General features: G+C 39.8%; 1 protein-coding gene across 23 annotated transcripts in view; it reads right to left on the bottom strand.

Moving 5' to 3' along the window:
* CPEB3 (cytoplasmic polyadenylation element binding protein 3) overlaps positions 1 to 24,213 on the bottom strand; it is a 241,276-nt gene that overhangs the window by 143,561 nt on the left and 73,502 nt on the right. For 18 of the 23 annotated variants that reach the window (XM_033943205.1, XM_033943209.1, XM_033943203.1 and 15 more), the window contains one exon: positions 21,734 to 21,893. In XM_033943205.1, the coding sequence (XP_033799096.1) occupies positions 21,734 to 21,893 (160 nt within the window). The remainder of the gene's footprint in view (positions 1 to 21,733; positions 21,894 to 24,213) is intronic. The other 5 variants (XM_033943206.1, XM_033943198.1, XM_033943189.1 and 2 more) reach the window with 1 other exon arrangement.

Genomic DNA, 24,213 nt, shown 5'->3' with positions numbered 1-24,213 from the left:
TACATATTTACTAGTAATAACTTGAAAACCAGATTGGCTTACAGCCCTCCAGGACTGCAGTTTCACACCTGGCATAACCTGATCAATTTAGATTATTAGTACAATCTTTACTGTTGTCTACAACTGTAACTTCTTTTATTTATTTAATTTGTTTTCTATTCCGTTGCCCCAAAGAGCTCAGAATGGGTCAGAGGTTAAACAATCCAAAGATAAAAACAACAGACTGCGGATGTCCTGAAAAATGATTTTATTTGCTCTTCACAATAAAAATACAAATAAAAGTCTGAGTTAGTAATACACGTATGATTGTCCTGAGTTGGCGTGCCACTCTGCTTGTTTCAAGCCATTTTCAGGTTTTATGCTCAAAGACACGTACATTGTTTTGCTCATATTTTTATCTTTGTACCCTACATCATCCGGACTCCTGAGGAAGGTGGTCTCATCGAAACACAGACTGTGTAGGGCCCCGTCAGGACAATCATACTTGTATTACTAATTCAGACTTTTATTTGTATTCTTATTGTGAAGAGCGAATAAAATCATCTTTCAGGACATCCACATCCACAGTCTGTTGTTTTTATCTTTGGATTGTTTTTACTGTGGATCATTGGATCTTCCTTTTTGTTTTTTTTTTGTGTTAGAGGTTAAACATACATATTATATAGTTAACAGGTTACAATTTGACACAATTACAATACAAGTTTACAATACAAGGCTGTATCCTAACTTGACACAACCTAGGGGTCTAGTACCAACTAATATAGAGTTTCCAGGTTACAATTTGCCCTAGTAATCCTTAACAGTGCATGTTTTTTCAATATAAGATTTTATCCTGCGACACATTGGGATCTAGTGCCAATGTACGTTTCTCTGTAATTGATTGGTCATGGGCAGGTAATGGCTGTTACTCCTCCTCCTTTTTTGTGTACACGGGAGTCTACTAAAGCTTGATAGCCTAAGGCAGTGGGCTCCAACCCTGTCCTGGAGGACCACCAGGCCAATCAGATTTTCGGGATAGCCCTAATGAATATGCATGGAACAGATTTGCATGCCTGTCACTTCCATTATATGCAAATCTCTCTCATGCATATTCATTAGGGCTAGCATGAAAACCCAATTGGCCTGGTGGTCCTCCAGGACAGGGTTGGGGACCACTGGCCTAAGGGACATATTATACCTAGTGTAACTCCATCATTGTCTTTAGGCCAGGTTTTAGTAATCAGGAATATGTCCCAGTTTTGATCTGCGAGGTCATTTAGTATGATGCCTTTGTTATTTACTGATCTGGCATTTATGAGGGTGATAGGATTTTAGTTGTGGGGGTGTATGAGAAAATGGGGATTCCTCTTAGGTTGTGGGGGCTGTGTTGGGAGGTTTTCTCTGAGGGGAGTTTTTGGGGTCAGCATATCTGCCCTGGTTGATGGTGACTGGGATAGGAAAGCACTTAATGGGTAAGATTATTATAAGTTTAAGGTATAGCATTTGGATTGTTGTATTATATTTTTAAATCTTGTTACCTTTATTCTGTGTAGGTTGGATTTGGCTGGGTAGCAGGTGGAGGGTGTTGAGGGTGATTGGTTGGTGGATCTACTGTATATATATATAATGTGAGCTTGGGGTGGGTGGGCCTAGGCCAAGTTCACAGTGCGGCTGTGGAGACTAACCTTAAAACAACTTATCTGAAAATTGCAAACAACTTAGAATACCACAATTTGGCTAATATTTTCCATATGTAAATATGCTATAATGAATTTCACTGAATGCCAATGTAGGCCAGAGTCTTATGTGTGTTATACAAATTCCTGAATGGAGAATGTCCTGAATATCTTCTATTATTAATATGAATTGTAAACTCCAAATCAGAGAGAAGATGTAACAATTATCCTTTTACATCACCATCTGCTTAAGGTCTAAAAGAGACTCAAAATTCATAAACAATTACTTGCTTTTCGAGCACCAAAGATTTGGAAGAGTCTCTTTCTTTGTATCTCAAACTTAAATACTTGTAATTATTCACTTTTTAGGAGGAGCCCCAAAACTCTTCTATTCAACAGATTCTTTCATTGTTGAAAATGTTATTGTAATTTCAAGGGCTAATTCTGTAATTTCCAAGAAATATCTTGGTCTCTTTAGAAAATGTAAACTGCTTTGAACTTGATAGCACAGGTGGTATAAATGCACAGTCGTCACTATAACTGTAGGAAGACCAGAGGGAACCAACAACGTGGAGTGGAGTGAAGCAAAACAAATCAACAGTCTCATGGTCCTCAGAGAAAATGCCTAGAGGCAAGGACAGTAGAAGTCAGAACTTTATTAGACCTGAAATGGACTGTGTTTTAGCTTATTCGCCTGCATCAGGGTCTCACGAAAAGGCTTCCAATGGTGACTATACAATCATAATCTACAATCATAATCTATAGAGTTCAATATAGTCTTAATCCAGCTTTGGCTATGAACTGTGGCTTCTTATGGTTATACTGTACAATCCACCCTTTCAGATGTTTGGTGACATCTAATAATAGGGTAGTGCACCATTCAAGCTGCTCCCCTCCCTTTTAAGTTTAAAAACACGTAGACATCACAGCTACAACACACACACATAGGTTATGCTGTCTCTACTCTGCAAAAGTCATTATAATTTGACATTTCAGCTTGTCCAGCATAAATTTTATTAAAGCCCTTCTGTATTTTGCAACATCTGTTCCTCAAACCTGCTGGGAAAGATGCTAGAAAAGTAGGCATGGTGACAACTAGTAGCCAGACTGATGTAGAGAATGACACGGGGACAGATTTTTCCCCATCCCCGCAGGAACTCATTTTCCTGTCCCCATGAGTTTTTTTCCTGTCCCTGCCCCATTCCTGCAAGCTCCATCCTCATCTGCACAAGCCTCAAACATTTTAAAATCAAAGTGTTTGAGGCTTGTGCGGTTAAGACAGAGTTTACAAGAATGGGGCAGGGACAGCAACAAAACTCATGGGGACGGGACAGGGAAATTGAGTTCCCGTGGGGATTGGGACAAATTTGTCCCCATGTCATTCTCTCTTCTGATGAATACAGCGCTTTTAAGAAAGTTACTGTATTTATGAACAAAGAGTGACAAAACCACATCATGGTCACACCTTTTCCAGGTTTAGAAACTAGGCTATTGTTCTCAATTTACTGCATGCTTGTCTTTCCTCCTCAGCTTTCAGGAATTCACGTGGCCCAGTTTAAACAAAGGAAATTGGGTCATGTGCAATCCAGAATACAGGGCAATATAAACAAATGAAGGAGTGTACTAGGGCAAACAACATAAAGTACATACAGAGGAATGAGAGAAAAAATGGTTGGGGTGGGAGAGAGAGAGCAGAAGAGAAACTGTTAGAGGCAAGAGGAAGAGAAACTTGTGAAAAGGGGAGATTTGACAAAGACACAAACTTAGGCACAAAAGTTTGCAGGCTCGGTTAATAGAACGGTATCCCACACTCAATCTAATAAGTGCTATCTTTTTAAATCTGAAGGACAAATCTATATGAATGCATCAAAAGTTTCATTGCAAGAAACAAAACCATCTAGGATTAAATTTTGTTTTGGGGGGAGGAGAAAGAGTGAAGTAGGGCATGGACCCAAAAGGTTTGCTCACCATTGACCTAGAAGATTTAATACAATCCATCAAAAATTACAAAGACTAGGAGACACTTGAAGTTATAGTTAAATACTTTTAAAACCAATAAGAGGAAATATTTTTTCACTCAGAGAATAGTTAAGCTCTGGGATGCACTGCCAGAGGTTGTGTTAAGAGTAGTTAACATAGCTGGTTTTACGAAATGTTTGGACAATTTCCTGGAGGAAACATCCATATTGAGACAGACATGGGAGAAGCTACTGCTTGCCCTGGATCAGTAGCATGGAATGTTGCTACTATTGGGTTTTTGTTAGGTGCTAGTGACCTGGATTGGCCACTGTGAAGATAGGCTACTGGGCTAGATCTGACACCCAGTAAGGCTATTCTTATGTTGATGTTCTTCATTATTCTAAATTTATCTGCATCTAAAGTGGTCTCCAGTCCTTAAAAGCTCATGCATCAAACTACTCAGTTTACAAAGGTACCTCCGAATCTGTCATTTTTACTACTCAAGACTAACACAGTTATCCTTCTTTCTGTAAGATTTCATTATATAAACATGCTTATAGCTATGTTAAATCATGGAAACAATGTCAAAAATAAGTTTACAATTCCAGTTGGCCACTATTGTACATAATTCTTAGGATATAAAGCTATTTACACGAACTGGATGGCCCTATGTATCAAAACAACACTAGCATAGTTCACTCCATGTGTATTTTTTTTTTTAACCCTGCATAGAAATGAAATCTTACCATTTCAAATAACAGAAACCTATTTAGTTTACTTTTACCTTTTTCACAGTGTTAACATGAACATGGAACACCATCATGACCATTTGCAAAAAAAACCCCCATTAGTTCATGCTATTCCGTGTTTAACACTGGACCACATTTTTATCCACTTTAAGAAAAGCACAGTGAAGAGACAAGGCCATACTATAGTGTAGCATTTCTCAACTCGGTCCTGGAGTACCCCCCTTGCCAATCAGGTTTTCAGGATACCTACAATGAATATGCATAAACTTGATTTGCATACACTGCCTTCATTATATGCAAATTTTTTTCATGCATATTCACTGTGGATATCCTGAAACCTGACTGGCAAGGGGGGTACTCCAGGACCGAGTTGAAAAACACTGCCATAGTGCAGAGGTTCTCAACACGTGGTATGTATACCCCAGGGGATACGCGCACCATTGTTGGAGGTATGTGGCGCGGTGCTGCACTGTAAGTCTCGCACCCTCCTTCTATCATCACATTTTGCCACTGTCTTCTCTCCCCAGCCCTGTAGCGGCAGTTCACTGTGCTTTCAAATTTCCCACACAGCTGCCGCTAGCATTACTTTATCGATTCCATCAGACAGCCTCAGGGCCTTTGCTAGGCTGGTTGCCTCTGAGGAAAAGGAAGCTGCATCATCGGAGGTGGGTCAGCCTAGCAAAGGCCCCCAAACCATTTACTCTCCCTCCTAACCCCACGATTCCCCCCCTCTTTCCTGGGCCTACTGAAGTACCTGGTGGTCCAACAGGGGTCTTTCTGGCAGGAGCGCAATCTTCTTACTCCTGCCTCCTTGTGGCTGTCTTCTAAAACAGTTGCTATGACCTCTCGCAGACTTGCGGCATTTCCTGTAGTACCGTGACCTGCTGGGAGCGGTCGCGGTAGACATTTTAGAAGGCAGCTGCAAGGAGGCAGGAGTGAGAGAGCAGTGCTCCTGCCACAAAGACTCCTGCTAGGCCACCAGGTACCTCGATAGGCCTGGGGATGGGGGATTGTGAGGTTGGGAGGGAGATTAAAGAGTCAGGGGCCTAGAGAGGGGATAGAACCTTGGATATGGGTTGGGGGAGGGGCAGGTGATGGGGGGAAGGATGAGAGGTGTAGAGACCTGGGAGGGGATGGAGAAGAGAGAAGCTATACCTTGCGGCTCTTTGTAAATCTTGGAAGGGAAACATGCTGCTGGACTTGAAGGAGAGGGGGAGGGAAGGGAGAGATGCTGCACGCTACCTGCCGCAAACCCATAGGGGAGGGAGGGAAGGAAAAATGTTGCAGGAGGGATACGAGTGGTGAGAAAAGGAGAAATGGAGCAGAAGGTGAGATGATGCTTTGGGAGAGAACACATTAGCTGTGAGTGGGGTTGGGGGAGGGAAGGAAAATTGTTGGGAGTGGAAAGGAGGGATGACACTTAACGGAAGGAAAGAGGAGAGAGAAAGCGTGCAGGAGGCAGCAAATGTTAGACTCATGGAGAGAGAGAGGGAGAGATGTTAGCTGGGAAGGGCAGAAAGGAGGGAAGGAGAGATGTCACATCAAGGGAAAGGGGGAGAGTGCAGAGAGTAAACAATTGGACTCATGGAGGAAGAGAGAAACATTGGTTGGGGAAGGGAATGAAGTCCGGAGGAGAGGAAGCATGCAGGAAGCAGAGATAAAGAAATGTTGAAAAGAGGAGGGAAAGGCAGGAGAAATGTTGACCTGCAGGGGGCAGAAAGGAGGAAGGGAGGGAGAAATGTTACATGGGGGAGAGGCAAGATTCCAGACTTTGGAAAGGGGGAAAGGAGAGAGATGCCAGACTTTGGGAAGGGGGAAAAGGAAGGAGAGATGTCAAACCACTGGCAGGAGGGAGGGAAGGAGAGAGAAATGCCAGATCACAGGAGAGGAGAGAGATAGGAAAGGAAGGTAAGACATGGAAAAGTAGATTTTGAGAAAAAAATGGAAAAAATTGAATGTAAAAGTTAATGCCAAAGTTGAGCAAAAAGTGAAGGAGAGAAAAACAGCCAATGAATATGAGGGCCCTGGAAACTTAGTTAAGAACACAGTCAGAAGAAAGTGCAACCAGACACTGGGAAAGGATGATTAGAAAAATAAAATCATCAGATAAAGGTAGGGAAAATGATTTTATTTTCAATGTAGTGATCAATATGTGTCAGCTTTGAGAATTTATATCTGCTGTCTATATTTTGCACTATATTTGTCTATTTTTCTGTAGCTGTTATTGAGGTGACATTGCATATTTTAAAGTCATCTGCCTTGACCTCTTTAAAAAAAAGAATATAAATGATAATTAACTTTTTCTCTGCGTACAGTGTACTTTGTGTAGTTTAATTTTGTGGCTACCAATACGTATTGTTAATAAGATTATATTGTGTGTATATGAAAAATAAACGGAAGAAATCACATTACAATTAGTAATTAGCTTGGACGGGGTACTCATTGATATATGCTAGACTTAGGGGGTACTTGGCTTGAAGAAGTTGAGAAATACTGTCATAGTACATTGGCTTTCTAACTTGATCCTCAAAGCCCTTAAAATAGATCTGATTTATGGGGCAATTTAAAAATAGAAATCTCATGTTCAGACTAAATCCAACCTTATATAAATATTCAATGGGGTTTTATTGAAATGAAGACCACCTTAGAGACACTAAAGACCATTGATAATACTTTATTCAAAAGTAAAAATAAAGAATTCCATTTCTGATGCCAAATTTCATAGACATAGACCTTTTAATTGCTTACAAGCTGTCTTTCTGATATACTCAGCTCCTAAACAATTAGCTGAACTATGATACATAAGAATATAAGACTTGCCATACTGGGACAGACCGAAGGTCCATCAAGTCCAGTATCCTGTTTCCAACAGTGGCCAACCCAGGTCCCAAGTACCTAGCTAGATCCCAAGTAATAAAACAGATTTTATGCTGCTTATCCTAAGAATAAGCAGTGGATTTCCACGAGCCATCTCAATAACATGATTAGTTGACGTTAACAAAAATCAAATTCTCTTAACAGCTGTCAAATTATCTTTACTTCCCAAAAACCTCTCTGAACTGTCCAATACCTTAAAAATACTACAGTATTAATAAAATTTTAGAGTTTTCAGGGAATCATATCAGAACCCAATATCTATACCAATTAAGTTGAGAACAAGTCACCACCATAAAGAGACAAAAATTATAGATCAGCTACCAGAATTATGGTAAAGTTAATCATGTTAAAAGATTTCCATTTTATTTTCACTATGGTACTTAAGGTAAAAGCAATATTTAACAAACCATTATCTACTGCTGATTCAGGCTTCTTCTTTCCTTACTTAGCATAGAAAAACTTGTAGTGGTGAAGTTTAATTAGCAACCAAAATAGAACTGGAGAGTGACACAGAGTGATTATTTTTTAAGCCAGGCCCTGTGCCAGATGCTGCTAGCATGACATTTTGTCACCTGCCCATGGTTGGCTATTTTTAAAGTTGTTCCTGTCAGCTAGCTTTGGAGCATAATGAAAACTGCTCAGTGGCTTGATACCAGAGGCCTCTGGTATGATTCGATTCACCTTGCTGAGTCAGATTTATCTGTAAGCCAACAATATTGCTCACAGTTAATACATTTCTATACTTCCAGTCTATATCTGTATCCAGACTTATAAGTTGTAGTTATTGCATTAAAAAATGGTTTCAGAAAGCTGAAGAGAACAATTTAAAGAAAGAATATTAAAGCTAATGACTTCCTCCTCATTTAACTTATTACACATTTATTTCTGGAACAAGAAAATCTGGGGCAGAATAAGGTGGAATGCTGAATTAGTAATTCATTTGCAGTTGCAGCTTAACCACAAAGTACCAACTCTTAGATAGTAAATTTTTATAAGCAAAGCTAGTACTTGATTTTATCGGAAAGACTTTTGACCTTATTTTGTTGTTGCTCTGTCAATTTACTGAATGTATTTTGAGCATCTTAACAGTTATTTTGAGTAATATCGGAGAGGAAAAGCATGGCTTACCAGAAAAGTGTTCCTTGTGAATATCTTATAGAACTGAGGTGGAGAATTTCTTAGATCTCAGCTGATAAGCCAAGGTGGCTTTATAAAGAGCTGCAACTGTGTGGGATTTCTCTTAGCGCTACTTAATTAGTAAAGAAGCCAAATTCAAGGGGGAACATGTGGTTGATTATTCCTTTCTCCAAACACCACCTATTACAAATTAGTTATTTGAGATAACTAATTTAGTTTTCTCCAAAGTCAAATCAGGACCAATCAGCCACACAATGTTTTCCAATAAAAAAAAGGTGTGATGCAGGGGGATACCACAACCTCTGACGTGTTCCAGAGCTTAACTATTCTCAGAGTGAAAAAATATTTCCTCCTATTGGTCTTAAAAGTATTTCCCTGCGGTTTCAAGTGCCCCCTAGTCTTTGCAATTTTTGACAGAGTGAAAAATCAATCCACTTGAACCCATTCTAATCCACTCAGGATTTTGTAGACTTCAATCATATCGCCCCTCAGCCTTCTCTTTTCCAAGCTGAAGCGCAATAACCTTTTTAGTCTTTCCTCATACGAGAGGAGTTCCATCCCCTTTATCATCTTGGTCACTCTTCTTTGAACTTTTTCTAGAGCCAAGTCTAGTTTTCCATCTGTTCCCTTCCCCACCCATGTGCAACATCTCCTTCTCTCTTCCCTTCCTCTCTCATCCATCCATGTGCTGCATATTATCCCTCTTTCTTTCCGATTCCCTTCATCCACATACATTTCTATCCTCTCCCCTTCATCTCCATCCATTAGTTACAAGCTGGATCTTTCAGATCTACTTGATACCTTCTACAATGGGGGTCTAAGGATTTGGCTTTTATTTATATCCTGTCCCAGATCCTGCGCTGCCTCAGACATGGGGCTCCAACTTGCCCTGCTCGGCCACATATCCTTTACTACCCTGGATTCTCTGCAGCCTTGGTCTGCCCCAAATCCCGTGGTTGCTGTGGCCACTTCTCCACCCTGTCCCACTCTGCTTTGGCAGGTTTTACCTTGCCCAAGAGCATCAAGATTTTTTTTTTACATATTGAAGTTGGATCCTTCGATATCCTATGGATCTGACTTTTCAGCAATAAAGTTGGATCTGGAGGAAGGTCCTGGATCCAACTTTTAATATAAAAACTTTGCCAAATGCCTTTTGAAAATCCAGATTCACAATACAGACCAGTTTACCTTTATCCACATGTTCAATTTATCCCTTCAAGGAAATGTAGTTCTTAATTTTACAACAAACAACATTCAGTGCACTGACTTTGAAAATGCACTATTAAAAATACCTCGTCAGAAGTTAATATATAGTTTGTTGGCATAGCTATGTATAAAGGAGCTCATCATGAACAAGTAGCCAACTAAACATTAAAAAACAGGTCTTTCAGTGCAACAGTAGCATGAAGTCACAAAAAATATCCAAGAACTTTAGGCTTATGCTGGTCTAGAAAATGCCACCTGCTGTTTCCTGAAGTGTGTTTCAGATATGTATTTAGTAAGTCACAGTGGTTACTAGAAAAAAAGCGTAATGCTTTACTGCACACACAGGACAGCTGTAATCTTTATGTTTAGTCAGCTTATATTTTTGGTTTTTTGGCTCTGCCTTCATTTGCTAATAGAAACCTAGCAATCTCTACAGGGAACAATTATGGTAATCTCTCAATCCAAAGTGGGATAGAATTGGATGTTATGTCAACCTAAGAGTTACCGTACTTAGTCAAACCAAAAGATTCATCTAGCCCAATATTCTGTTTCTAATAGTGGCCAACCTAAGTCACAAGTACCTGACACACTCCAAAAGTCTCATTACTGGTCATTAAAATAAATAAAAGCTAATCACATTAACTGATGCAAACAATACATTACTTAGTGTAATTAAAAGTTTTAATCATACTAGAGCTGGCAAAGCACATGAAGCATCTGATGCTATACCTCTGACCTTCTTCTACTCCTCTGCACTCTGGCAGTCCAGCATTTCTTCCTTCCCATCTCCCCCTGGGTCACAGACAGCATCTGCAACACAAGCAGGCTTCCTCTGTCAGCCAAGAGAGCTTAAATGCATCTGAGGCCTGCCTCCTCTGATGCAACTTCCTGCTTGTGCAATGGCAGAACATGGCTGCAAGAAGGCCCTCAGGGCTGGCGGAGGAAGCCTCTTGTACTGTAGATGCTACCCACAACACAGGCAAGTCAGAGTTAACATGAGATTATATTTTATTAATTGTAAGATTAAATCATGATTGAAATATTTAATGATTTAACAGTCATAAAATAAATGCCATTCTTAATGGAATACATAGCATTTAGGGAAGATTTAAAAATAACTGAAGGAAAACAAATGTAGTTCCTCTCCATTCAAGTGACAAGGAGGCATCAGGAAACCGCAGACCTGCCATTCTAACTTAATTCAGGTGCAATGGCATCTGTAGATAGAACAACATTAAGCATCTTGTGAAATTTATTTTCTTTATGTATTTGCACATATTTGATATGTGCTTTGAAAGCCAAAGGCACAGCAAAATCTTGTACAATTAAAATTACATAATTTATAAGCAGGCTGCTGAGGGAAGAAAAGGATAAAGGTCAGGGTGAGACAGGAGGAGAAAAACAGATTCACAGGGAAAGCAAGAAGGGATGGAATGGTGGAAGGAGAAGGGGTGTGGGAAAACAGGTCCCAATGAGCTAATTAACAAGAGGAGAATGTCATTTAAAACAACCATCTCTTGAAGTATTTTTTAAATTTAGACAAAGATGCTTCAGCTCATACAAGAACTGGAATAGAGTTCTCAATATGTGGTCCCAAGTAGGAGAAAACAGAATCTCTAGTAACATCAAGATGTATGTGTGCAAGGAGGGACATGAAGGAAAGGGAAATGACAAGTAGATTTGCTTGAGAGATGAGTGAAGACAGGAAAGGAGGGTCATAAGGTATGAGGAGAGAGAGAGAGAACAGAGGAAAGATAAGGTGAAATCTGTGTAAGTATTATTTATGTACAGGCATATTATTTTAAATTTGATGCATGCTTAGATAGGAAGCCAGTGCTCCCTCTGAAGAAGACAGAGGGCAAATGATTTTACTTATGAGCACCATAGAGTAACTTAATTGTAGAAGTCTGCACAAATTGAAGATAGTTAATGTTTTTAGGGAAGGCCACTATAAAGTGTGTTACAATAATCTATGCAGTATTTGATAGGCCAAAATAAGGAGTTCTATCTGAGGCTTAGCTGACCAAATTTCAGTGTAGAAATGAGCAAACCACCGTAGCTTAAAAGTGGCTTAAAAGTGAGGGTTGAATCTCAGAGAATTCTGTGCCTTGAAATAGGACGGCGTGCTCTTTACCACATAGGCCAGGGGTGCCCAACGTGTCGATCGCGATCGACCAGTAGCTCAGGAAGGCAACTCGAGTCGATCGCACTCGTGTTGCCGTCCTGATCTACGGGCCGATCAGCCTTCCTCTCCAGTGTTCTCCCTAGGGCCTTTTAGCTGGGCGGTCCGCCCAGCTGTCATCTGCCGCTGCTGAACATTAAAAAAAACCCCAAAAAAACCGGCTTGGAGATTTCAGCCCCTAGCGAACTTATGCTCCGGGCTCTAACGTGTGCGTGCAGGCTTCTCTTCTCTTCCCTCCGAAACCGGAAGTTATGCCCGGGGAGGGGGAGGAGAAGGGAAGCCTGCACGCACATGTTGAGAGCCCTGAAGCAAGCGTTCGCTACGGGCTAAGGCGGGAGACATGTTAGTGAAGCATTTTCTCTTCTTGCTGCCGGGTCCTGCCTACTTTCTGTTTCCGCGAAGGCAGGACCCGGCAGCATTTCCCCCAACAGTTCCTCGCGATGCTGGTCGGCCGAAGCAGGGAGAGGTTGGGGCGGCGTCGGCTTTTGGGCGTGTTATTGGCGTCGGCTTTCGGGCCTGTTATTGGTGGCGGTTTGGGTCCTGGTCCCCGATGGCAGTTTGGGTCCCCGATGGCAGTGGCAGTGTCTTGGGGGAGGGCAGGGAGAAAGAAAGAAAGAAAAAGGGCAGGCAGGGAGACAGAAGGAAAGAAGAGAAACAGAAAAAAAGGAAAGGGAGGCAGAGAGAAAGAAAGGGCAGGGAGAGAGGAAGGAAAAGTTGGGGGAGGGAATGAGGTGTGGAGGAGAGGAAGCATACAGGCTGAAAGAAGGGAAGAAAGACTGGATGCACAGTCAGAAGAAGAAAGTGCAACCAGAGACTCATGAAATCACCAGACAAGGTAGGAAAAATGATTTTATTTTAAATTTAGTGATCGAAATGTGTCTCAATTTATATCTGCTGTCTATATTTTACACTAAGGTCCCCTTTTACTAAACCGCAATAGAGGTTTTTAGCGCAGGGAGCCTATGAGCGTCGAGAGCAGCGCTGGGCATTCAGCGCAGCTCCCTGCGCTCTAAAAACTGCTATCGTGGTTTAGTAAAAAGGGAGGGGGGTATATTTGTCTATTTTTGTATGGTTGTTACTGAGGTGATAGTACATAGAGTCATCTGCTTTGACCTCTTTGAAAAACCCTGGAATAGGAATGATAATTAACATTTTCTATGCGTACAGTGTGCGTTGTGTTTTTTTTTAATTTTATTGTTGGTAGATCATTTTGACTTGGTCATTTTAAAAGTAGCTCGCAAGCCCAAAAAGTGTGGGCACCCCTGACATAGGCATAGGATGTGTGGGTCTGAAAAAAGGAGTTTTACATTTAATAGAGCTCAGAACTATGTGACTTATGGTCAACAACCTTTAGCCCAAATTTAAAAGGAATAAAATCAAAGGTAGAGTCTAGAGTGAACAAAAATATCACCGATAAAGATAAAGACGGCAACCAAATGATTGAATTAGTGGGGGCAAAGGAATCATGAAAATAATGAATAAGGTAGGGGCTAGGATGGAGCTTTGAGGGACACCACGAGTAACTTGCACATTCCTATCTTGTGCAAAGACAGAACAAAATTGTTAAAATCAGCTGAACAAATATGAGGAGAATCAAGAAAGAACAGCTACTCAGTCCTAAATTGTGCAGTTGAAGAAGTTTGATGTTTATCGCTTCCTATGCCAAGGAGAGATTGGGGGAAACTATAATAACAGAATGTCAGCGTAGAATGGTATCAGAAGTTTTTTGTACCATGGCCATCCCACTTGCTACAGATGAAGAGTTAGGGTTTGATCCAGAAAGGGTGATAATTGACTAAGAAGTGCCAAAAAATGACTTGTAGCTCACCCTCGACGGGTTTTCCCCACACGCTAAGGCCACAGTGGTGTGAACGCTTACCACCACTCATTTTGTAGGCAATAAGGCCCTGATTCTCATAGGGACACAAAGTTAGCCGGCAGTAGGTATCCTACCGTCGCCTAACGTAATTGGTTTCATTGGTGATAAACGATGCGGTAATTGACCGCATCATTTAAAACCAATTTTTAAAAAAATATAGGCAGAACAGGCTGCCATTGTCCCATACACAGAGGCACTTACCAGTGCCTATGGTCAAAGTAGAAGTGGCTTGCACCGAAAGTGACCATAGTCACTGGTAGAAGCCCCTGTGGACGTGATTCTCATTTAAAGTAGGCGCCAAAAATGTAGGCCAGTAAAACCCTGACCTACATTTCTGGCGCCTACTTTACACATGGCTGTGATTCTGCTACTGGTGTCAGTATATGATTGACACATGACTGGCACCAGTTTTGGAGGCGCCAGCCGATACCAGAGCCAGTTGCAGAATCTGGTCTTAAGGGCTGATGCAGTAACCAGTTAGCGCAGCTAAATTACCACCTGCTGATTAGCACAGAATGCCCCCAACCAACCCCCCCCCCCAAAAAAAAGGAAACTTTTTTCAACATGTAGATTAGCGCAAGCTAAAATGGCACATTAGCACCTAGTGCAGCCTAGTAAAAGGGCCTCTTAGGTGGCAGACTGACTCCCAGCAGAGCATCTTAAACCTCTAAGGAACAGGTACTAACTACTATGTTCCAAGTTGACAGTAGAAACAGGAAAACACTGATAGATCCCTTCCTGCACCAGATAAGTGTTTTTGGTCGACATGGATGGAGAGGAGTGCCACAGCACTAGTGGCTCTCTATTTGAAGGCCTCTTTGTGCCTGATAACCGGGATCAGAGAACCCCAAGTGGAGGGAAGTCACACTTTCTCTAGAACAGTGGTCTCAAACTCAAACCCTTTGCAGGGCCACATTTTGGATTTGTAGGTACTTGGAGGGCCTAAAAAAATAGTTAATGTCTTATTAAAGAAATGACTTTTTTGCATGAGGTAAAACTCTTTATAGTTTATAAATCTTTCCTTTTGGCCAAGTCTTAATAATATTGTAATTTATAGCTAAAGAGACATATGATCAAGAAACTGTTTTATTTTACTTTTGTGATTATGATAAACATACCGAGAGCCTCAAAATAATACCTGGCAGGCTGCGAGTTTGAGATCACTGCTCTAGAACCACTTGGAGATGGGATTGGAGAATCAGGGTCAGTCATACAGGGCAGTACTGGTGGGATGGGGGCAACAGCATTTACCGTGAGACCCAGAGCTCCAGGAACCTCCATGATCTGGCATATCTCCCCTTCCCCCCCCCCCCGGGTCAGACATCTCCCTCATTCCCCTTTCTTAAAATCATCTATAGCACCTGAAGATTGTAAGGCATAAATAAGCATGTGGATAAAAGACTCCTAAGAAAATTTAAAAAAAGTCATGGGATAGGAGGCAATGTTCTGTTGTGGATTAGGAGTTGGTTCCTGGACAGAAAACAAAGGGTAGTGTTCAATAGTCATTTTTCTCAATGGAGAAGGGTGAATAGTAGAGTGACACAGGGATTTGTACTGGGACTAGTGCCATTTAACTTATTTATAAATTGGAATGACAAATGAGGTGATTAAATTTGCAGATGACACAAAACTATTCAAAGTTGTTAAAATACATACAGACTATAAAAAATTGCAGGAGTACATTAGGAAATCGGAAGACTGGGCATCCAAATAGCAGATGAATTTTAATGTGGATAAATGCAAAGTGATGCACATTAGGAAGAATAATCCGAATCATAGTTACCAAATGCTAGAGTCCAACTTAGTGGCCAACACCCAAGAAAAAGATCTAGGTAACATTGTAGAAACCTTTCACACAATGTGTGGCAACAGCCAAAAAAGCAAACAGGATGCTAGAAATTATTAGAAAAGGAATGATAAATAAGACTAAGACTATTATAATGTTTCTGTATTGCTCCATAGTGCGACTTTACCTTGAGTATTGGGTTCAATTTTGGTCACCCTATCCCAAAAAAGATAGTGAAATTAGAAAAGTTTCAAAGAAGAATGACCAAAATTAAAAAGGTTATGGAACTCCTCTCATATGAGGAAAAGGTAAAGAGGTTAGGAGGTTAGGAGGGATCTTCAGCTTGCAAAAGAGATAAATGAGGGGAGATATAACCAAGGTCTACAAAATCCTGAGTGGTCTATAACAGGTAAAAGTGAATCAATTTTTTACTTTTTCAAAAATTCAGAAGACCAGGGGACACTCAATGAAGATAGGAGGAAATATTTTTTCACTTTAAGCTCGGGAACTCATTGCCAGATGTGTATGGTTAATGCAGCTGGGTTTAAAATAGATTTGGTTAAGTTCATGGAGGAAAAGTCAATAGTTTGCTATTGAGACAAATATGGAGGAAGCCACTACTTTCCCTGAGATCGGTAGTATGGAATGTTGCTACTAGTTGAGTTTCTGCTGGGTGCTTGTGACCTGGATTGGTCATTGTGGAACTAGGATACACTTTTTTGGCTTGCGAGCTACTTTTAAAATGGCCAAGTCAAAATGATCTACCAACAATAAAAATCTAAAAAACACAAAGCACACTGTACGCAGAGAAAATGTTAATTATCATTTATATTTAGGAGTTTTTCAAAAAGGTCAAGACAAATGACTTTAAAATATAGAAAACTATATAAAAATAGACAAATATAGTGCTAAATATAGACAGCAGATATAAATACTCAAAACTGACACATTTTGATCACTAAATTGAAAATAAAATCATTTTTTTCCTACCTTTCTTGTCTGGTGATTTAATGAGTCTCTGGTTGCACTTCCTTCTGATTGTGCATCCAATATTTCTTTTCTTCTTTCTGCCTCCTGCATGCTTCCTCTCCTCCAAGCCTCATTCCATTCCCCAACCAACATCTCTCCCTGTCCCTCCGTGAGTCCAACTTTTTCTTTCTCCCTGCCCCCCTTTCTTTCTGTCTTTCTTTCTCTCTCTCCCCCTACCAGCCACTGCCACCGATTTCTCACTGCTTCCCCGACACAGCAGCCCATGGGTTCTAAATCCTAGCCTGTAAATGGTAGATTGTGGGGAGCCATATTGTCCTTCCCTCCTCCCCAAAAAGAAAGTGTAGGTCTGTCTGTCTGTCTGTGTGGCCGTTAGAAACCAGGAACAACCAAAGTGTGCCAGGGAGGGGAAGAGATAACCAAAAGCTGCAACTATTTCCCCATCATGTACTGCTACCAAGCATATGCAGCACTTTACAAATCTAATAGCTGCTTCATCGAATTTACAATTAGTAAAGACCGATCAACAAAATACAGACAAAAACACAAATCAGGGCTTTGGGATGGCAGTCAGTGGATGCATAATGGGAAAGAAACTTTTTTTTTTTTTGGGGGGGGGAGAAACTAAGGAAGAGACAGCTTTCACTGAATAAAAGTGTAATAAATCCTGACTTTACCTAATCGGTGAATCGACCACAAATTAAATCCTTCCCTCAGAAGTCTATAATATACAACCCCTCCCCCCAAGAACTGAGCAGATCTGTGGAAATAGGGAAGGAAGAGCCTAGATCAGGTGCATGCAGTGACTGCACAAGCCTTTCTCCCCCCATCCCCCATCCTCCCACCCCGTCAATTCTGACGTTGGAAAGTAAGTTCCTCCCTAATGTCAGAATTGAGATCGGGGAGGGGGGGAGGAGGGAAGGCTTGTGCAGTTGATGCATGCACCTGGCCTATTGCCGTGTCAGCTTTGGGGAAGCAGGGAGAAATCCCGGGCTCTGCGATCAACTCGCATTGCCTTCACGATCTACTAGTAGAGCGCGATTGACCTTTTGGGAACCCTTGGGCTAGACGAACCATTGGTTTGACCCTGTATGGCTATTCTTACGATATGTTCTTAGGGATAACCAAGAAAATAAGCAGTAGCACAAGACAGATTTCTGAAAATAAACTCTTATGAAAATTTTGTGCTTGGAAGTGAAGGTTCGCATCTCACGTGCAGTGTAGCTGAGCAAGTTCCAAGCCTTCTTTTGATTATTGCTTAAGTCAACATTAAGGGCTCCTTTATCAAGGTGCGGTAGGCGGTTACCGCGCGTTCAATCGCCTGCCGCGCTAGTCACTAACGCCTCCATTGACGAGGTGTTAGTTTTTTGGCTTGCCACAGGGGTTAGCGTGTGATGAAATGTCCGACGCACTAACCCCCGTAGCGCACCTTGATAAAAGGAACCCTAAGTCTGCTGTACATCTAAGGCTACGATCCTTTATTTTATAACATAATTTTAAACTAAATTAGGGAAAGGGGATGGAAGTTCTGTTACAAATCAAAGTGGTTCACATATTATATATAGGCACTTATGTACCCGGGGCAAAGGAGGAAAAAGCGACTTGCCCAGAGTCACAAGGAGCTTCACTGGGAATCAAGTCTGGTTCCCTTGGATTTTCAGGTCACTACATCAACCACTAGGCTGCTACTCCACCCCAAGAAACGCTTAACAAAATGATTCACTTTAGAAGTCCTTCTGTGTTTAACACAGAAAATAAATATTACTAATGTATATTAGGGATGTGAATGAAAAAACAAATTTTAATCTTCTAATTTGTATTTCATTACTTTTGATAGCTTAGCACATGCTAAACAGTTTCAACATGCATTAAAATATTTTAGCATGAACTAAAATAACCAAAATGAAACCAAACACTGTCATTTTTTTTAATGCAATATTAAATGTTGTTACTGTACAACTTATAGCACTCAGCGAATTCTTCATAGAACCAATTCACAATATTAGTTCAATAATCAAAGATAATAGAAATAAAGCAAATCACAGAAAATAAGATAATACATGTTTTGATTAGCTTTGAACAGTAATATCTTCTTTTCCAAATTGGAAATGAGCAAATATTGGCAAAGATAAAAAAATATATAAAAGAAACATGAAAGAATTCCAATGACAGTCTCATAAGAAGAGGGGCTGGATGGGTTAGAAGAGAGGAATGGGTAATAGAGTGACAAAAGCAGTATGATGTCATGGTTTATAATGTGGTAGAAAATTCAAATCTTTGTTAAGATCTATGTGATGCATGTTAAGATATTTCATCACTTTGTTTTCAAAGGTCTTACTCTCGTGAATTGTCTTAAAAATTCCTTTTCCTTCTAGTATTCTCACCATCAAATCGTTGATGCAGTGCTCTGGTTTTGTAACGTGCTACCCCACAGAAGTGACATCCTGGTTAGTATATGATGTTTAATATGGTATCTGTGTGTAATTTGATTCTTCTCTTTAGCATAAGGCTTGTCACTCCAGTATAGCATCCTTCTTTACACTTTTTGAACTGAATAATATATACCACATTTCAAGATGAGCATGTGTAGGATCCCCTTATGCTGAATGTTTTTTTTTCCATATGGGAACCTGTGAAATATACTAGCACACTTTGCAGCTTGTTATATCACAGGCCAGGGACGTCATTCTCTTATTTTTGAGCTTCTACTGGGAACTTGCTTTTCACTAATTTTATGATATTCTTTGTTTTATTCTATATTTCTTTCCTAATAATTCCTAACATTGTCCAGTTTTTTTAGCACCTGCTTCAGTATGGCTAGGTCTACGTCTTTGCACCTTGCCAATATCTCTTTTTGGACTATACAGTTTATCTATCCTTCAAGAGGCAGAGACTACTATCTCATGTTTGTAAAGCACTATTCAAGCTATATAAGAAAACGTTTTTTGCTTTCTCATTTCAATAACCTACTACTACTATTTATTATTTCTATAGCACTGAAAGGCATAGGCAGTGCTGACATTTTAACATACCCTTCAATTTATTGGTTTAGATAAATGTAGCTGACAGACTCAGTCCTATTGAACTTTGGTGTTTCTTTCCAAATGCTTCCTTGTACTAGAATGTAAACTGCTTTGATATGCTTAGCACCCAAGGTGGTATATCACAGCCTTCATAGACAAACACTGAGCAGATTTCCATAGCTTTTATTTTTTTTAAGCCACTAGGGGCCCGATTCACTAACCTGCCTGATCGTGACCGATCCGTGCCGATCTGTGGCAGGCTGATCATTTCACGACGGGACAATATTCAAATGGAGGCGATCAGAGGAACGCGCCACCCCCCCCCCCCCCCGACCACATGGATTGCTACTGAGCGATCCTGAAACATGTGCAGACCATCTTCTTTGCCTGCAGATGGTCTGTGCATGTGTTTGCTCTCCGTGCTTTTCTATTTTTTTTACTTTACTTTTACTCGCGAGCCCGTGGTTTTAACCCGCGCTGCAGGGAAGGGAGGCAGAGCAGGAGAGTATAGGGGCTGCAAAAGCAGGAGAATCGGGGCCGAGCAGGAGAACCGGGGAAGGTTTTAACCCAAGCGACTGGTCCTCAGCGGTTGTTTGTTTTTGGATCAGCCAGCCCAGTTGGTGTGCCTGAATTTTGTTAGTGAATCGCATCCTTCCTACTTTGCATGCCGTTTCCCCTCAGTTGCATGCACGGATCGGAATCGGATGATGATCGGAACAGAGGTTAGTGAATTGGGTTGGAGGAAATTTGGGTCGCAAAGGGGTCGCAAACCGATCGGTGCACAATCGGTTTGTTTGGTGAATCTAGCCCTAGGACACCTACATCGTTTTCCTCGGTGGCAACTCCTAAATGTGGAATATAGCTATGTGCATCACTTTGCACTTGTCTACATTAAATCTCATCTGCTTTTTGAATGCCTAGTGTTCCAGTCTCCCCAAGGTGCTCCTGCAGTTTCTCACAATCAGCAAGCATGCAGTTATCAACTCTGAATAAATTTTCTGCTATTTGCATTTCAAACAACTTTCTAACCTTGTAAATGTTAGCGATGTGCATTTATTTGAAACATGTCACTTCATGTCATTCTTAGCCCAAATTGACAGGCAAACGTACAATATTTTTTTTCCTGTATTGTCAATAGTGTACATTCTTGCTCAAAAACGCACACAGTTTGAACAATACTGTGTGCTGTTGATGACATTGTCCCTGAAACAAAACCCCCTATATAACATCTTTTAAAACAAGGGAAACAAACAAAAAAACTCTCAAAACGTTTGGTTTACATACCCCAAGTAAAAAATATGATTTCATACTGCTATCTCTACAAATTTGAAGATAATATCAATTTACTTTCTAAAATGTTTATTCAGCAATATGTCCGACTCCTATAACTGTTGGAAGACTAGTAAAACACTTAGCTTACCAAAAATATTTACTTTTTTTAATTCAATTTTCTATACCATTCTCCCAAGGGAGCTCAGAACGGTTTACATGAATTTATTCAGGTACTCAAGCATTCTTCCCTGTCTGTCCTGGTGGGCTCACAATCTGTCTAATGTACCTGGGGCAATGGAGGGATTAAGTGACTTGCCCAGGGTCACAAGGAGCAGTGTGGGTTTGAACCCACAACCTCTAGGTTGTAGCTTTAACCACTACGCCACACAAGATTCCCTTTCCATCAGGTCTTTGAAATGACATCCATTTATTTTAGTATTTAAAACTATTGCTCAACAATAGACTCTGAACATACACCTGGCACTAATAACAGTCTTTAAATTAATCTTAATATATGACCTTTCATAACTTCATATGTCCTTATGAAATTATTTTAGAACTTTTGAGCATTTAAGAAATAGAATAGTGATCACAAATGAGGGTCAGTGGGGAAATGCTAAAGTCCATTTAAAACTGGTTTTGTCTCTTCAGCCATTTCATTATGGGAGATTTTATCTTCTTTATTTTAGCCAGGATCTGAATAGGTTCACACTCTCAATGAAGCCAAGTGGCAGGGTGGTAAACTTCTTCCTATTGCACAAGTTCTCAGTCAAAAAGGCTCTTCCTTTAATGCATGTTTTAACCTTAATTTTAAAATGCCAAGATCTAAAGAGTTGCCATAACTATATATTCACAGGGATCACTTGATTTACTCTGTGATTTTCCTCATAATTTCATTCCAGTTTTGAAAAGCCTCAATATGAGTGCACATTATTTATAGCAAATGTAAAGCAAACCATTAACAATGGAATTTCAATTTAAGCCAACACCAAACAAGCATGGATGTATGAATATTCCTAACCTGCAAAATGATTCCTCCACATTATATCAGCGAAACTCATTGGTGGGCCACTGGGAGGGTAGTGTTTACCTTTCAGAGGCTCATGATCAGTCCTTATCATATCCATTAAGGAACTCTCCAAAGAGTGCAAATTAAAAGTGTCATATGGCCTATTCCGGTCCTAGAAGAAAAAAAAATAAAAACAAAACACAAATACAAGAATAATAATATTATAATGGTTACTTAGCCAAGAACATTTCCAGTATACTATAACAAAACTGACCCAGCTCTCAAACCAAAAAGACCAGCATCCTTAGAAAGTTTAATCATTAGCAAAATTAAAGAACCTGGGATTCAGTTTTGACAGCTTAATAGCAAAACAGTCTGGCTCTTGTGCAACACACCCGGGGGTCCTTTTACTAAGGTGTGCTAACCGATTTAGCACACGCTAAATGCTAAGGCGCCCTTTAAATTCTAGGGGCGCCTCAGCATTTAGCGCATGCTAAATTGGGTAGCGTGTCTTAATCAAAGGACCCCTTGATTAAGAACACACAAATATTGTGGTTTACAAGCAACGCAAGTGTAAACAAGAAGAGTGGCTAAGCAAAACAAAATTGCATCTTTCTGGTTCATTTGTTTTCAGGACAGATGTACGTAAGCTGTTATGAATTCAGATGTAATATACATGTAAATAAATAAATGAAAAATTAGTGCAAACAGCCTCAATTATATGAAAAAAAAAAATACTTTAAAATGGGTCCTACATTTAAAAGCCCAACACCACAAATTTTACATTTTTAAATTTATTAATCAATCCAGTTTTCATTAAAACTTCAATAACCACCACTTATAGAGAAAACAAGAAGTTGTGCTGGTAAATTAAAAATTAACACCACATTCTATATAAAAGTCAGCCCTTCCAAATTACCCTCTTTACAAGGCCAGAAAGGAAATTAGGGGAGGAAATCATTAACTTACCTTTTGAGTATTAGCTATAAAAATAGGTCTTCCTCAGTATACTCTATGCCAGAACATTTGTCATATTCTATATTTTCATCTCATTTTAAATTAAATTATAAAATGCTATTCTTCCTCAAGCTTCTGTTACAAATGTGAAAATGAACTGATAAGCTGTAGCTTTATTTATATATATATATATTTTTTTTTTTTTACTGCAATATAGAAATAAACCTCATTAAGTAGCAAAAATTGTTTATCTATCATAGATATATTCCATAGACAGCAGAATAAAATCAGCTGCACAAGATAGCATTTTGCTGCACTATAACATTTAGTTCTTTTGGAGCTCCCCCCCAAAACCAAGCAAGCATGTAATAATATTCTTATTCATCATGCCTCTGCAGAAGCAGTTTAGTTAGGTCCATAGCTTAACATCAGTTCTCCAAGTGGTGGGTGGGATTGTACTGTCTGTACTGTAGAGAACTGTTACAAGTAAGAAACTTTGCTTTCTCCATCAATAAACAGGATGAATCACAGGCGTCCTTTCCCAGCTAAGCGTTGTTTAATATGTTTTCATCCTTGGAGGATCAATTTTGTTTTGGGGGATTTGGGCTTTTTTTTTTTTTTAGAAAAAGTAAATTACCAAATATGGAATATGTTAGAACCAACATACTAGAAACAACTTAAGCATAAAAAAAGATTTTTCAGTACTGTTTGTTCCACTATGTTCTTGAAGTTTAGTCCAGAAAATTCCAGGTCCAGGTAAATATAAGTAGCATAAAACAATGGATTTGCCTTAACCCGGTTATGAATACTGATATAGCCCTCACTTGATATGCAGTATTATCGAAAGAGTCCAGCTTGCTGGTAAAAAAAAAATTGGATGTAGTTTTCTGGTTACTTGGATATACTGTACTGCTACAGTGGCAATGGTTTATAGACTTTACCTTCAGAAATTTGTCCTTTTTTATTTTTTTAAACAAAGCTACATTCTTAAGAATTTATTGCCAGAGGATGTAGTAAAGACAGTTACCTATGGATTGAATGAAAAACATGTGTTTTAAATCTACTATTTGTTTTTGTGGCATGTTTCTTGGTCTCTATTTTTCAGAAAGTATAAACAAACAATCGCTTTATGTCTGTTTCATTCCCCTACGGATTTTATAGGACTCTATATTGGCCCTCAGTATTCTCTTCTTCAAGCTGAAGAGTCCTTCCTCATAAGAGTTGCTCCATCCCCTAATAATTTCTGCTTTCCTTCTCTGTAACTTTTCCAAATTCTGCTATATTTATTTGAATTTATTTTCTGCCTTTATGAAAAAATTCACCCATGGCGACTAAGATGTGGCAATTACAACTGTACACAATACTCAAAGTACAGTCTCACTAAGCAGTAATACAAAGGCACGGTGATATTGTATATTTGGATTCTCAAAAGGGATTTGACAAAGTACCTCATGAAAAACTTCTGAGGAAATTATCTCCCATCCCATATCTTCCTAATGTCCTATTATGGGTTAAGAACTGGTTGAAAGGACAGA

The sequence above is a fragment of the Geotrypetes seraphini genome, chromosome 4 (assembly GCF_902459505.1).
Source record: "Geotrypetes seraphini chromosome 4, aGeoSer1.1, whole genome shotgun sequence".
In the NCBI taxonomy this organism is placed as follows: Eukaryota; Metazoa; Chordata; class Amphibia; order Gymnophiona; family Dermophiidae; genus Geotrypetes; species Geotrypetes seraphini.
The sequence above is the reverse complement of the archived record's forward strand: the minus strand, read 5'-3'. Positions and strand labels throughout refer to the sequence as shown.